The sequence below is a fragment of the Amphiura filiformis genome, chromosome 2 (genome assembly GCF_039555335.1).
Source record: "Amphiura filiformis chromosome 2, Afil_fr2py, whole genome shotgun sequence".
Taxonomy (NCBI): Eukaryota; Metazoa; Echinodermata; class Ophiuroidea; order Amphilepidida; family Amphiuridae; genus Amphiura; species Amphiura filiformis.
The window spans coordinates 81,530,741-81,547,129 of record NC_092629.1 but is presented as its reverse complement, the minus strand read 5'-3'; the positions used below and the strand labels follow the sequence as shown (position 1 = coordinate 81,547,129).

Genomic DNA, 16,389 nt, shown 5'->3' with positions numbered 1-16,389 from the left:
AAAATCATTAAACATTTAAAAGAACTTGTGGTGAGCCAACCCCGCTTTATCTATTATAAGAGAATTGTTATTCAATGACGCATTTTGAAATAAAATTAGAATACAATGGTAATAAAGAAATATTCTGAAGGCTATGAAGTATTATACCTGAATAATTTTATCTTCAATAGAAAAAAATGTCTAGAAAATGAATTAATAGCGACAACCTTGAGAGAAGTGAATATGCTTGGTTCTAATATCTCTCTGAAAATAATTTCACTTGTACCTCACTGAGCATTTGCAAAGCACTTTCACACAGGACATCAAGCATCAGTCGTCGCGTCCAGAGACAGAACGGTAAGTCTAAGCAATATTTTGCATTTGATTTGTTTATTTGTTTAACCAATCAGTCGGGGGGCACACATACTTGAGGCCTGATGGGACCAGGCTCAAGCAAAATGCTTAATCCAAGCTTTTAAAAGCTTATAATAGTATGCTGGCGTATATGAAGAGAAAAAAAGAAGCAGGATTGGGGAAAAAGAGGAAAAAAAAGAAAGGCCACTCCCAACAAATCAATTGTACAATTTTGCTCTTAGCCCTTGGGTCGAGAAATAAGAAATTGGGAATTGATATTCCGTGCCCCGATAAATTAAAGCTTTGATTTGAAAGATACTGAATTATGTTATCATTATTATTCACATGACTTTTGTAGCCTATATTATTAAGTTTTCACATTATTTAAGCACAGTGATAGGTGCTAGCTTATACGACATCTATGTTACAGACAATTAATATGATCGTAATTAGCCTTAGTACGGGACCCGTGGTACGGGATACCAAATTTTGAGGTTTTCATGTTGCAGTGTACATGCACGGACAGACACACCCCATCGTGCATCTTCACCTCCCATTTAAAGCCTTTAAGGGGTACTACACCCCTCGATAAATTTGTGTCTATTTTTGCATTTTCTCAAAACTAATAACACAGTGGTAACAAAAGTTATGTATATTATAGGGGAAGGAATCTAATTACTACACTGGAATTTCAGTGACCCAAGACAAGTGGTTTGTTATTTATGATAAGAAATAAGGTACCGCTAGGATGTACCTCGTTTCCTATCATATATACTGAATCGCTTGTCTTGAGTCACTGAAATTTCAGTGTAGTAATTGGATTCCTTGCCCCAATAATATACATAACTTTTATTACCAGTGTGTTATTATTTTTTGAGAAAAATGCAAAAATAGTCAAATTTACCACAGGGTGTAGTACCCCTTAAAGACCCATTCAGTGATTTGCTCATCCGGACGATCGTAAAAATCATCAAAATTCAGATTTTGGTACCTTTGTCATTGTCATAGATGTGCTAACATAGCCTGCGAGTGGTTCAGCTGGAAGCCGGGTATTTAAGATAAAATAAGGCATTTACACGAATCTGTAATTTAGATACTGATTTAGTATCTAAATTAGCTACATGTATTTGAATGGGGATTCAACTTCGTCAGTACTGCTGTTTTCTTCGTTTTTGCCAAATTTGTCATTTCAAAAATACCAAATGACAATTTGTATGACTTATTCTTCACATTTAACCAATTTATAAACAATTTTAATTTTTTCACACTTGCGCTGGGATCACTGAATGGGTCTGTAAAATAATACGAATAATACGAATAATAATTTTAATTGGTCATTCTGTGCCAAATATTTATAAAATATTATTAGTACCAATTAACAGCCAGGAAAGTTTTCTGGTTATTTTAAGGGATCTGGAATGAGCGTTTTGAGCGTTTCGACAGTATTTTTTGTGGGACATGAGAGCACATCAGACATATCGAATTGCATTCTGAATACGAAGCATCTATATCTGATATCAAATAATTTTTTGAAATTCACGATATAATACAAATTTGATGACAAATTATTAAAATTTGATATTTTGCACATTTTTGATATATAACAGTCCTCGAAGTAAATTCTATAAATCTAATGATATATTCTTAAAGTGTATGTAGCTGGGAGGAAAAAGCCGACGATCAATTGAAAATGTTGACCTTTCATATTGAAGATATGGATTTTTTTCCCAAAAGACCTATTTTTTTTAGGTGTTTGGGGAAAAATCCATATCTTCAATACGAAAGGTCAACATTTTCAATTGATCGTCGGCTTATCATCCCACCTACATACACTTTAAGTACATATCATCAGATTTATAAAGTTTACTTCGAGTACTGTTAAATATCAAAAATATCAATTTTTAATCATTTGCCATAAAATGTGTATTACATTGCGAATTTAAAAAAAAAATCAAAATTATTTGATATTGGAATGACATTCTTCGTATTCAGAATGCAATTCGATATGTCTGATGTGCTCTAATATTCCACAATAAATACTGTCCAAACGTTCATACCCCACCCCTTAAGCCAAACCAATGAGGTAAAATCTTACTCATGTAACATGAGCCAATCCATGTCAACTCCAGAGATGTGCACTGCAGGCTGGGACTGCAGCACCACTTCAATTTTTTTCTTTTTCTGAGTGGTAGTAGATACGAGGGCTGGTCAATAAGTACCCGCAACTATGGTGTATCTTCACTCATGCATGACTTGGATGACTGTTACTTAGGCTAAATACAAGTCTGTACTTTTGTCTTTCAAAACAAATATGTGACCATCCTCCACAACTGAGCCCGGATGTCGCCAGTGCCACTATTGAGATATGCTCCATTGAACTTAACAATAAACAATATGAAACAAAGGATTTATTGACTGTTTGATTGGTTTTTCACTACTTAAAATGTCAAGTAGATAGATAGATAGATTTATTTGGAATCTTCACTTTTACAACAGTGGCACTCATCTACCCGATGGTGCGTCCACATCAGTATTACAGTACATAAAAAGTTTAAACATATAAAAGATAATAACCATCACAAAATAAGTGGAAGTACAAGGTCAATGGTCAAGGCCAATGTCATGGCTCCAGGCTATCAGTGTACCAGTTCAAAACACATGGCCTCATGCATACCATCAACGCATGCGCATATTTTTATTTTTATTGCAACAAATTCTATTGTTCTGACTTTGATCTCTCATACCATACCAATAATCATATTTGTTTTTGTTTGATTTTGGAGATAATTTGGATTCTTTCTTCTACCGTGTGGGCTCTTTTCTCGCGATTTTCACACCATTTTTTTGTCGTTAAGGCCTATTTTTAGTGAAGTTCAAAGACAGCCCTTTCCTCATCTGTTGACGGATACGTTTCTTCTTTCACAATTATCAATTGAATATACTCAGATTACCTCATACCAGAAATAAGGCTTGTTAACTGCTTTGATCCTTACTTCTGCTTTTTTTTTATTACACGTTCCTCAGCTACAATTCCAATTTCCCGCCAATGTTGACAATTGAATACCTGAGTGGAAGAAGGGCCCAACTCCAATTTTTTACAAAAATGAGTTAGACCCAGCATTTTATTGCCAGCAGACTGTTCTTCCTTATGTGTGAAAGATGAGCCAAAATCCACTCTCTAAATAGTCTTCCATGTACACTTAATCATGGTATTCATGGAAGAAAGGCCCAACTCCGTGGAGTTGGGCCCTTCTTCCACAAATATAGGGTTAAAGAAGAATTTTGTTCATCCATGAAATCTGCTTTTCACTACTATAAACTTTCTTGCTAACATATTACACGAGTGCTACTTGTGCAATTAATGGTGATTACCTAATTTCTGTAGCTATTATAACACGGAACTGACACTTTCAGTATATTAGTAGAAGAAGGGCCCAACTCCAGCTCGTATTAAGACCTGTACCGTTGCCGTGGAAACATCATATATAATTTCGCATGTATGTAATATTTTATGTTCATGTACTAAAGGTCCCCTGAAGATAAAAACATTCGGTCTATAAAACTTTTCCAAATATTAAGTTTTTTCTTAATATCTCAAAAACAGTTGTGATGGAGTTGGGCCCTTCTTCCACTCAGGTATTCAATTGTCAGTCTACATATAGCAATGACTTTATGCAAATGAGATTACATAATTTAAGGTACTCTGATACTAATTGTTGTGTGTTTTGAAAGACAAAGGTACAAACTTTATTGATCGTAAGTAACAGTCATCTAAGGCATGCATGAGTGCACACCACTCTTCGCCATACATACATTCTCCCAGCCGCATTTCCCTAACATAATATGAAATTAAAAAAAAAAGAAGGAAATTTAATTAGGCAGAGGCGGGGCTCGAACCGACGCTGCACTGCGCCGCTATCACGTATACCATATGACCAGCGCCTTAGACCGCTCGACCACGAAGGACTTGATAGTGTCATCGTGAAAATTTAAACATATAATATTAATAAATCGCAACTTCATTACTACATCATATTTTGGAATTTTATCTGCTTAAAACATTAATGTGTAAATATCAACGCTCTGCAGGGTCTATTGTTCTATTGTTTCCGATTAGAGCGCTGACATATTGGAAAATGTTGCCAATCAATATTCATGAGAGTGTACATTCAACGTCCAGTTTGCGAAATTGGGTGAGTTGTGTTTGGTAGGTGTGAAATACATCTGACTGGGCGTTTTAATTACGTAACGAATAAAGGCATTGACATCGTCGAATGGCTGCCCAGTGCTGTTATGTGTTTAGTTATTATATAGGCGTAATAATTATTATTAAATGTATTCATCATTCCTTTCTTTTCCCTTCTCTGTACTTATTCTTTCCTAGGCCTACATTTTATCACTCCCTCGCTCTCATTGTCCCCTCTCACCCTCCCTCTCTCATTCCCATCATTTTCCTTATATTTCTATTTATCTACTTGTCTTTATTATCCCTTCCTCCAGCCCTCTCTCATTCTCCATATCCCCTCCTCCTCCCTCCCCCCCCCTCCCAAGACTTCTCACAGAGGTGAATCTGCTCCTCCCCAACCCCCTCCCCTCTTTGGGTACGGCACTATTTCTATACCAATCTCCTTCTTAAAATAAAATTAAATGGAAATTTCTTAAAAACAACCTTTATAGGCCTATACTTATACTTACATGTATACGTATAGCGATTACCATTATAGTGTGATATAGATATATGGACTGGAAATGGCAGCCTTCATACATTCTAATGTGTAATCGATCACCAAGAGCATTCAATTTATTTAAATGAAACACCTATCGTCAGGTGGGTGGTAAAGATGATTGCATCGACAGCTAAAGCCTCCTTATAGAGGGTATGCAATACGACGTCACTCATGACAGAGTCATCCTCATTTAAATAAAATTCTGTCCTCCATAAGGTGCCACGGGGCAAATCGCATGATAATACATTAAAACAGGTGATAGGTATGAATGGATGTGGAATCGATCTAGAGACCTGTCCCTCTGTCATCTTAAGCTATTTTAGAACTGTCCTCCAACATGGCTGCCATCTCAATTGTTATATCGTTCCGGTTGGTTTATTGCATACACTCTATAGTCTTCAGACCCACACAAGCACACATTTGGGATACATTGAGTACAATGGTACCACTTTACACATGACTGCCCTTACACATGACTGTAGTGTGGTCACTTATTGATACTCGCCTGTTGTGTAGAGCGTTAATATGATGCCGGATCAGTGACCAATTTAATGGCGGAACCCCTTTATTCGAAACAATGGTACCACTTTTATGAATAGCCTGTCGCCACTTCTAATCGGCATCAAACGAACAAAAGATTATATAATCTATTGCGACTCTATTTCTATTTAAAAGCTCTTTGGTAAATATAATAAAGCCATGGAGCTATTATAAGATGGAGAGGAAATAGATTACGTAACGCGTTGAAACCTTGTTTTGGGACAAAAGGCTTCCACCATTAAATCGGTAAGCTGACCCGACAGTGTATTAACGCTTTACCTAGCAGGCTACTGTCAATAAGTGATCAAATGCAAGTCGCGTGAAAGCGCTTAATGGAATGAAAAGTACCTATTGTTATACATAAACCCAAGGGTGTGATTGAGTAGCCGTAAGCACAAAAGGCACACATTAGCCGCTAATGCATAGTTCGTTGTCACCCCACTGACATTAGGTGCTTCATTTAAATAAATTGAATGCGCCTGCTGAATGATTACACATCATGGTTGCCAAATAGCTACGTCCCGGGAGCTACGTATACATGTAACATATAATAAGTATACCGGTATAGGCCTATATAAAAGTTGTTTTTTACAAATTGAGATTTTATTTTATTTTATTTTAAGTAGGAGAATGTCATAATCAGTGGCGTACTAAAGGGGGCAGGTCTTGGGAGGGGATGAGGTTGAAGGAGGGGATATGAAGAATGAGAGGGGACTGGAGGAAGAGAGAAAGAGGAAGAAATAAAGAGAAATAAATAAATAGACGTAAATAAATAGAAAGGTGAGGAAAACGATAGGAATGAGAGGGGACAAAACGTAAGAGGGGATGGAGAAGGGAAGGGAGATAAGAAGAGGGAGTGATACTTAGCAAGTACAGAGAAAGGAAAAGAAATGAATGACAAATAAATGTAGGCCTTATAATAATTATTATAGAAACTAAACACAGCCCCCCCCCCCCACACCCCCCCCCCACACACACCCCACACACATAGGCCTAACACTAACAGCACTATAGGCAGCCATTCGATGATGCCAATGCCTTTATGCGTTACGTATTTAAAACGCCCAGTCAGATGTATTTTACACCTGCCAAGCACAAGTCACCCAATTTCGAAAATTGGACGTTGAATGTACACTCTCATGAATATTGATTGGCAACATTTTCAAATATGTCAGCGCTCAAATCGGACACAATAGAACAATAGACCATTCAGTACGTTGAATAAAGCTACCATTATTTATATTGTTGAATTCTCAAGCGCATAGAGACAATTAATACGAGGGTCCTATGAATAGGCCTACATACACGATACATAAAATCGATTTTGATATCGGCCACGTGCTCTGCTGTGCATGTGGTTTCCCGCAGTGGCGGAAGTTGTATTACGAAGTGAATCCGAACTCCATTTTGAAGCAAATGCTTTTGACAAGGCATTGGATTGTTCCAGTTTGCATCCTAAATCCACATTAGACCCCTACTTTTATTTACGAAATCAAAAGATTAGATTATCATAACAACAAAACGGTAATCTTTTGTCGGGTCTAATGTGAAAATTACATAAAAAAATTACAGTTTTTACAGAATTAATTTTCACTTAATTCCAAAAAAAAAAATTGCGTATATAAGATTGAAATAAATTCTCTACCTTCTATACTAGATCAATTGTGACGCAAGTTGTTATCAAAAATTGTTGTGATAGATGTACAGTTAATATTCATATATTCCATTACCTATCTGATGGTACAGTTTTTACACAGAAAATATTTATTTGAAAAACCTGCCACTCGGCTTTTTCCGGAAAGGTCACAGGGTCGCCGTGACCTGTGCAATAATTACAATTAAAATTTTTCTTATTCTAACAGCAAGCGTTTCTAAAATGCAGTATGGCGAAATGTGGTGTAACATGAGTGTAGATAAATAATGGTTGCGGGATATTATTGACCAACCCTCGTATTGATATGAGAAAGTAACTGAAAATGTGAGCTTCATACTCCATACTCCACTACATGTAACTGATGTTTTTAAAGCAAAGTCATCAAGAGCCCAAGTCACTATCTCTCAGAAATGTTGTCCAAGAACATAATAACATACCACGTCTTGTCATCCTCGAGTAGACCCCACCCTAAATGCTGAGAGCCTTGTAAAAATTAAAAAGGGACCTGTTTCACCGAACAATTATATTTTAGGCAACCTTTTCCTTCGTCTTTCTTTCGAGGTTAAAAATGCACAAAAAGTACTAACTTTAACATATATTTAAATTTATACCCTTTAAACACTGACCTCACTCCTACAAATTTAAATTAATACGAGGGGGATTGATAAGGTATAAGGTAGAATTACATAATTATCGGCCACCAACTTGCCTTTCGCCCTTGATCACAACTCACCTTTCACCCTTGACCACAGCTCACCTTTCGCCCTTATCCACAACTCGCCTTTTGTCCTTATCTACAACTCGCCTTTCACCTTTGACTACAACTCTTAGTAACTCACCCATCCCGTAGGCCCCTACCTCGCCTTTTATCCATCCCCCTTTTTTAGTTTAATCAACATGATCAAAGCGCTTTACTATGGACTTTTGCAAAACAGAACGGGTGGTAAATTATAAATGGGGGATAGGGCTATCCATTTTGGTTCATACCGTCTAGTAGAGGAATTTCTAAGGACGAATTTCTCAGACGTAAAATTGTACTGGATATCTGAGAAAAATAACGAACTTCTTTTTTTTTAATTCAGAAGTCAAAGCTCTCTATTTCGATGGAGTAAAAGATGTAGGGGGAGGGGGTATTGGGTGGGGACCCCGGGGGGGCACTCACATGTTAAGGTGGTACGGGTATGTGCGGCGGTCAAGGGTCCCTTTTTTCAGGCTCTCCGGCAGTTCCTTAAAGCCCCACATTTGAATCTAATCCAGTTCTTTGAGCCTCAAACTCTGACAATTGTAGCTCTTTAAGCTCAAATTTGGAAAAAAATTGGAATTTTTTAGCTCAACAGCCTATAATTTGGCCCAAATTTCAGTTCTTCAAGCCCCTATTTTGCCCGAAAATCAGTTCTCAGTTCCCAAAGTTCGAGGCCTCCGCGCACACCCCTACCAAAATTTGTTGAGTGCCCCCGGGGTGGGGACCCGGGGAGGGAGTATCAACCTGTAGTAGATAATCTGTTTTAATAGAACTATTTAGTAATTTCATTACATCATAATACCATTGGAATACATACATATGGCAGCCATTGACTCCGGCCTTGGCCTATATATATTATATCCGTTTTATAATAATTATCGCATTTGGATCTGAACTTGATACTTTTTCTCTTAGGTCGGTTATACACAACGATCACGTACTAACTATGGTTTGGGAATACATCTCTGAGTACTTTAATCTGCGTTCAGTTCTGTTATGTTCTGCAACATTCCTCATTATATCATGGATCTTGAGACGACCACGCAACATGCCACCGGGACCATGGAGTATCCCGATTCTCGGGTCACTGCCGTACCTTGTACTTGCTAAGTACATGTCTCCAATGGAACCACACCGATTGTTCGAGGCTACTGCACGCAAATACGGAAATATTTTCAGCCTGAATGCATTTGGTTATCATGTCGTTGTGTTGAATTCCTACGAAACCATCAAAGAAGCGTTTCAGAATCCACTGCTGAATAATAGACCAAGTAATATACTTGAAGATATCGAACCTGGTAAGTTAATGGGATGTGCCAGTTGAAATCCATACACTCAGAGACATGATCTTAATCTCCCACAAAGGAGGTGTAGATTTAATGGAGCCATGCACGGTATGCACCCATTCAGCTAGCCCCATTTAAATTCGAATTCCCCGTGTGCTAGATAGGGGTGTATGAATTTCAACTGGAATAGCCAATTAATACATCATTCCTAATTTATATCACGTGACGGTGAGTCCCGGGGGCCTCGTATACACCTAGATAAAGTATTCAGGCCATTTCAAGAACGCACTTAACATGCTTAACTTTGAATGTTCATTTAAACAGGAGTTGCTTCAGCTTCCGGTGAATCATGGAAACAACAGCGGCGCTTTGCATTGAGTACCTTACGTGGTTTTGGCGTTGGAAAGAGAAGCTTCGAAGAGCAGATATCGGAGGAGACCAAAGCTCTCCTGGATGAATTAAAAGGACGTCAAGATGAACCATTTGATCTTCAATATTTAATCGTGAATGCTGTATCGAATGTGATATGTGCGGTGATTTTTGGTCAACGCTATGAATACACGGATGAAGATTTTAAAGAACTTCTCGCCAATTTGAATCAGCAAGTAGAGATTATAGGGAGTGGCGGACTCTTACTGTTTATCCCTTTCATGAAGTACGTTCGCCCAGAACTATTCAGATTGTATACAGAAAACAGGGAACGTCAAATTCGATTCATCAACAAGATTATCGATGAGCATCGCATAGATCATGATCCTGAACATCCTCGAGATTTCATCGACGTCTGCTTGACTGAAATTGACAAAAATAATGAGGGTCTTCAGTCATCACTGCATCTCAATGAGCGAACGCTGAGCTCCACCATCATGCAACTTTTCGGCGCCGGGTCCGAAACTACTGCAACGACACTCCGATGGGTTATATTATACATGATGGCATATCCTGATATCCAACGCCAGGTTCAACAAGAAATCGACAGCGAAGTTGGCCGCGATCGTCTCCCCAAGCTTTCTGATATTCCAAATCTTCCTTTCACCGGAGCTGTATTGTTGGAGATTCAACGCATCGTAACAGCTGTTCCATCTGGCGTGGTTCACACTGCGGCAGAAGCTACCATGCTCAACGGGTACACTATTCCAAACGACACTTTCCTGTTCTCTAATTTGTGGAGCGTGCATCATGACCCCAATCTGTGGAAAGATCCATTTCAATTCAAACCAGCACGTTTTCTTGATCCATCTGGCAATGTTGTCCACCGGCCTGAATTGATACCGTTTTCTACAGGTAAGCCGTCTATTTTTAAGTAACTTAAAGACCTGTCCAGTTGACCAGGCAAACTTGCTGGGAAAGTTGTAACACAATTCGTCGGCTGTATTCCATAGTGGCGTATAGTGATTTTTGGTCATTTTTTTAAAAATTGGCACATATGTTTTTAATGATGTTTTCTTTCATTTTCTAAGTCTCATCAGTCAAAACTAGCTAATTAATTAGTAATTAATTAATTAAATGTGGCGTATAGTTACAAAGTGAAATGTTTTGTTTTCCATAGTGGCGTATCGACCATACGCCACTTTTTATACACATTTTATAATTATGAAATATAGACAAAAATGAAAAACATTGTATGTCATAGTGGCGTACACGTCTTAGTGACGTATCAGACCTATACGCCACTATGGAATACAAACGACGAAAAGTAACGCCATAAGGACCGAGGTGGAGTAAGGTTAACGCTTGGTTAGGGTATTGCGTTTTGCTTGTTTTCCATAGTGACGTATAGCTTTGTGCTTTTTGTTTTCAGTTTGCCAGCAATAGTATGTATTTATTTCTTTAAAAAAAATATAACAATTAAATCTATTTAGTTTACTACAGAAATTTCACATCATTTACAAAATATAATGAATGTCTGATTTACACAACTCGATTTTAAATTGGCATTTCTTCAAACCCGATTTTCTCGAAAAGTTGTTTATTCGCGGCGCCCCACTATACGCCACTATGGAATACAGACGACGAATTTTACCTACCATGCACTACAAGTAATCTAAATCTGACGATCCCATCATGCAGTGGGACTTATATAAACACCATCAGCACCCGAAGGTCACCTTAATCAATTTACATTGTTGGATATTACTCCTCTATTCGCCAAACGCCAAGAGTTTCTAGAATGCTGTTAAAATTATAAAATTTTTAATGCTGATTTATTGCACATTCTAGGGAAGCGTGGTTACCTTCTTGAAATAACCGAGTGAGAGGGTTTTCAAGAAAATATTTTCCTGTCAAAACTGAAGCATCCTCTGTATAAAAGAAAATATGAATATTAACTGCACATCATATATAATGGCACATTTGATGTCGTTTATGAGGCAGAGCAAATTCCAAAATATGGTACGTTTCCTGTCTTAACTTGTCACGTGGTATGTTGAAGTAAGGAAGTTGCGATTATGTTTAAATTTTCACGATGACACCACCAAGTCCTTGTGGCCGAGCGGTCTAAAGCGCTGGTGATATGTCGATACTGTATAGGACTACATGATAGCGGCTTAGTGCAGCGTGGGTTCGAGCCCCGCCGGCGCCTCTGCCGAAATAAATTTCCTTCTCATATTATGTTAGGGAAATTTGGCTGGGAGAATGTATGTATGGCGAAGAGTGGTGTGGTTGGATATGGTGTAGTCGATCCCATGTCTAGCCACTAATCGGCCCTCATAAAATACTACTGGATTTAACATGTTTAATGGCCATTTAAATGGAAAAATTCCAGATATTTGGGCTTGTATGTCGCACATCGTGTACATGTCCCGTCCACCGTCGTATTTCCGTTTTATAAGTAACTTAACGTTTCCATGTAAATCGTACATGTCCCATCGTACTTCCATTTTTTAATAACTTGGAAATGTTAAATTTTCTTTTCTGCTTTCTTCACCAGGGCGAAGAATCTGCCTCGGAGAGAATCTGGCTAAGATGGAAATCTTCTTGTTCTTTACTCACATGATACATCAGTTCACATTCATAGCACCAAATGATTCTTCCAATGTTTCATTTGAAGGTATCTCGGGTCTTACCTACCAACCAAAACCATTCGAAGCTGTTGTCATGCCAAGACAATAGAGAGAACAATAAGATGATTATGATGCGTTATATTCTACTACAAAAGTTCAAATATGCTTGTAACAAGAACATCTTACATTCGCAGAAATAATTTGGTGCAACTTTAATAATGTATTATATGTACATTATTGATTTCAACTGAGTAATTGGCATTGGGTTTATACGACCCTTTATCCGGTATTGTTGCTTCTAAAGGGAAGCGTATGTTATGTATTTTAGATAAATTTTGTTGTCTTGGTAAATCATAGATTTGGTCATATTAGTGGACGAAAAATTATTATTAATAATGATGATAATGATAATGATAATGATAATGATAATGATAATGATAATGATAATGATAATGATAATGATGATAATAATAATAATAACGCTACTACTACTATACTACTACTAGTACTACTACTGCTACTGCTACTACTGCTGCTTCTACTACTCAGTGGCGTAACTTTGGGCCTGGGTGCCGGGGGAAGTAGATCAGGTGCCCTGACCAAATTGTGTGCATGGTGCAGACAAATCAAGTTAGGTACGTATTGAAAACTATAGACCTACCGAATAACTAGCAAATAGTGTTTCAGATCAAATTTATTTCATGAACTTCATGTTACTAAACCAATCTTTCATCTTATCCAATGTCTGTACTTTTGAAGATTCGTCTCTAGCTGCAGTGACGTAGCTAGGGGTTGTGGCGTCTGGGGGAAATAATACAGAACACTCCCTGATCCTAAAACAATTGTGCGCGTTCGCGCGAAAATGTGCATAAATACCACTAATCAAGTTGAACTTCGGTCTCTCAAATGACAATTTATGATGCAATGCACGCGAAGCGCGCGAAAATATTGTATTGAAGGGGGCACTGCATCATAAATTGTCATTTGAGAGTAATTCTAATCATGGTGGGTACAGGTTTCCACTTCTTTCCCATTGCAAAGTATGGAAAGGGTATGCAGGCCTGGGTGCCCCCTTAGCCCGGGGTGCCCGGGGGCGCAGCTCCCCAGAGCGCATAGGAGTTACGCCACTGCTACAACTACTACTAATAAATATACATACTGTACATAAGCGGGTACATAAGTACCGGAGAAATTGGAACAAAAGTGCAAAGGCGGATTTAAGGAAAAAAATTCATGAAAAATCGAATGTCAGTAAAGTAACCATGATATGGGGACCTTCATGAGAGGTAGCGGATCCAGGGTTTCAAAAGGTGATCGACTTAACGGTGATACTCCAGTCTTTGTCAAAGAATGGAATGAAACTCGCCAATTTTGTTCAGGATAGGCCTATCTATGGTCACTTTCGCGCCTCTTACACGTACACATTTCAGTGTTTGCATTTTGGAACAAACATAAACGTATTTTAGTAAAAAGGGCGAACAGATAAACATGAAAGCGATTTAATATTAAAAGATAAAATTTGACATTTACACCAAGATTTGTCAGACGCCATCCGAAGGACGATGTCAAATTCTTAATCAGTATTTGCCGATATTTTTTTCATTAACCCTAACAGGACGGTATACTACAAAATACTACTTGATATATGCGCTGTTCGTGCATGCATCCCACGTGGTGTTATGACGCAATCGCCCTAAGTGATATATAGACACGGTTTCGCTGGCCAGCGAAGCCCAAGACCCGTGGCAAAGTGTCGCCGACCCAGTGCCAGGCATGCGAGGGTCTCGGGTTCGAATCCCACCCAGAGCAAACAACTTCTTTCCTTCTTTTCTCTCTTTATTCCTTCCTTCTTTCCCTTCCCGTCGCCAAAAAGACCTTAGGCGGTTAGGGTTAGGATATGAAATCTAATAAAGAGCTTTGGGGGAAAAGGACTCGCTAAATATTTTAGGCAGCGACGTTGGTACCAGGATAGATAACACGACTTGGTGAGCATGGAAGAAAGAGATAAAATCGTGCTCCACAAGAACTCTGTTAGCAAAATATCATTATGACGTTTCCGTTGGTCTAACCAAAATGATACGGAAGAGTGATTTCTCACTCGGGGTGAATGACACTATAATTTAATAATAAATGAAAATAGAAGGACGCGGGATATGAAATATATCGCCACAACAGAAATATGGTTTTACTTATTCCATCTACGATACACGTTTCTAACCTGCAATATGCATATTATTTTTGAAATAAAGAATTTGTTCAATAGAAAATCTGCACGTATTAAAAATGACCGTCATGTTATTATATATTCAGCCCCTTCAATAATTTTGGTACGGGGCAATACCTTTCAACCCCTCCCCCAATAATCTTAGGTGAAGTTAAAAAATTGTGATAAAATAGGGGGAAATGGGTGTTTGTGACATATTGCAAAATTTTCAGACTCAAGAGGGGGACAACCCCCCTCGGCACCCCCAACCCCCATGTTAAAAATCTTCTTAAGCCAATGCGGAGCAGATGAGCAGCCAAGAGTAACTAATGAGCAAATGAGCAGCCAAAAGAGCAAGGAATGGGCAAATGAGCAGGATGAGTAGTAAAATGAGTGGGGTGAGCAGAATGAACCAGTAGCGCAGCCAGAAATTTAGTGTGAGGGACAAAGCCAAATTTTCGTCATTTTTTGTCGCATTTTTAGTCATTTTAAGGACACTTTACTCTTTGCCGTCCCCAATTTATCACTGAAAATTTTCTGGTGTGTGTGTGTGTGGGGGGGGGGGGGAGTTTGCCCGGCTCCCCCTGGCTACGCCCCTGGGATGAGAAATGAGCTGAACGAGCGTCAAATATTTAATATCTGGTTTTCTCACGTTTATAATCAGTTGGTTCAGCCCTTTCAAAGAGTTTTAAAACATGAATGCTTTATCAGCTGCTGGTAAACGCTACGCTTGCTCCTCATGCGAAAAAATGTTTAGTCGGCGTTACAACTTGAGGAGGCATATAGACAATGCGCACGAAGTTGGCGACAATCCTGAAATGAAAGCTAATCAACCCGGCTATTCCGACGTAGATGATTACGAACCCCCATTCATAAAGCGCACAGTTGAATTAAAATTCGGAAGATCCCAAAACCGAATCTACGGAGGAAGAAGGCGAAGATTCCAGCGGAGATTCCGAAAAAGAGGTTTCAAAATCGGATAAGGAAACCGAACATGCCGAATTATTGGATGATGACTAGTCATTTTGCGAATTGGATGAATGCCGCATACCGGGACTGGGCATGCTGGGTGGACGATGCCAAAAAAAACATGAAGAAGCCACCAAAGATACATGGAGCGCAAAGTACGAAAAATACATCATCTAGGGTATGAGCATAATGAGTGAAGATCGGGTCAAATATAAAGCGATAGGAAGACCCTCTGGGTAGTCAAGCGGATCTTCTTCAAACACTGCGAAGTCTTTTTTGTCGAAATATCTACATTTGGAAAAAAATGACGATACTCATCTAGATGTTGTGGAAGTTCTCAAAGAAAAAGTAGATAAAGGCATGGACGACGTAGATAAAGCCCTGAAGAGAATGATACCTAAATACCAAGCCAAATTTAAGCAACTGTTTCATCAAGATGAAGAGGACGATTAACATCGAAGGTGATTTCGACGTTGCAAAATGACAGATAAAAGAGCTTATACATTAAAATCGCGGACAATAAGATCCACAATATGTCTAAATTCCAAGCGGACACGGTGTTCAGAAACATATCACCTTTTTTAGATTTTTAGATTTCAGGCGATCTGTAAAAAAAGCGTGAGCCTAAACGACTATGAAATTGAGACACAACAACAAATGTTTTATTTTGGTGTCAGACCTATTATACTATAAAGATACACTAATTATCACCCCATTAATGGCTTTCATTGTAGCCGTTATTTGTTAAACTGCGATTTTTACTTTTTGAGAAATTAATAAATAAATTTATCGAAACACTTTTCGGAGATCCCCATCTTAACTAGATCAACCCTTAAGTTGTGTTGTTTAGACCACATACTACTGTTCCGTCTCATTGGCTCCAAATTGAACTTTATTGGTATAATACGTTTACGGGACCTTTGGACGTCCAAC

General features: G+C 38.4%; 1 protein-coding gene across 1 annotated transcript; it reads left to right on the top strand.

Annotated features, from left to right (window-relative positions):
• The first annotated feature begins 270 nt into the window (after positions 1 to 270).
• On the top strand, positions 271 to 12,874 carry LOC140146689 (cytochrome P450 2J4-like). The gene is made up of 4 exons (XM_072168562.1): positions 271 to 336; positions 8,912 to 9,294; positions 9,607 to 10,566; positions 12,212 to 12,874. Exons 2-4 carry the CDS (start codon positions 8,943 to 8,945, stop codon positions 12,391 to 12,393), a joined length of 1,494 nt encoding a protein of 497 aa, XP_072024663.1. The 5' UTR covers positions 271 to 336; positions 8,912 to 8,942; the 3' UTR covers positions 12,394 to 12,874.
• The last annotated feature ends 3,515 nt before the right edge of the window (positions 12,875 to 16,389 follow it).

Coding starts and splice junctions, on each gene's coding strand:
- LOC140146689 (XM_072168562.1), top strand. CDS start 8,943: ATGGTTTGGGAATACATCTCTGAGTACTTTAATCTGCGTTCAGTTCTG. Junction 9,295..9,606: donor ACTTGAAGATATCGAACCTG/GTAAGTTAATGG, acceptor TCATTTAAACAG/GAGTTGCTTCAGCTTCCGGT. Junction 10,567..12,211: donor ATTGATACCGTTTTCTACAG/GTAAGCCGTCTA, acceptor TTTCTTCACCAG/GGCGAAGAATCTGCCTCGGA.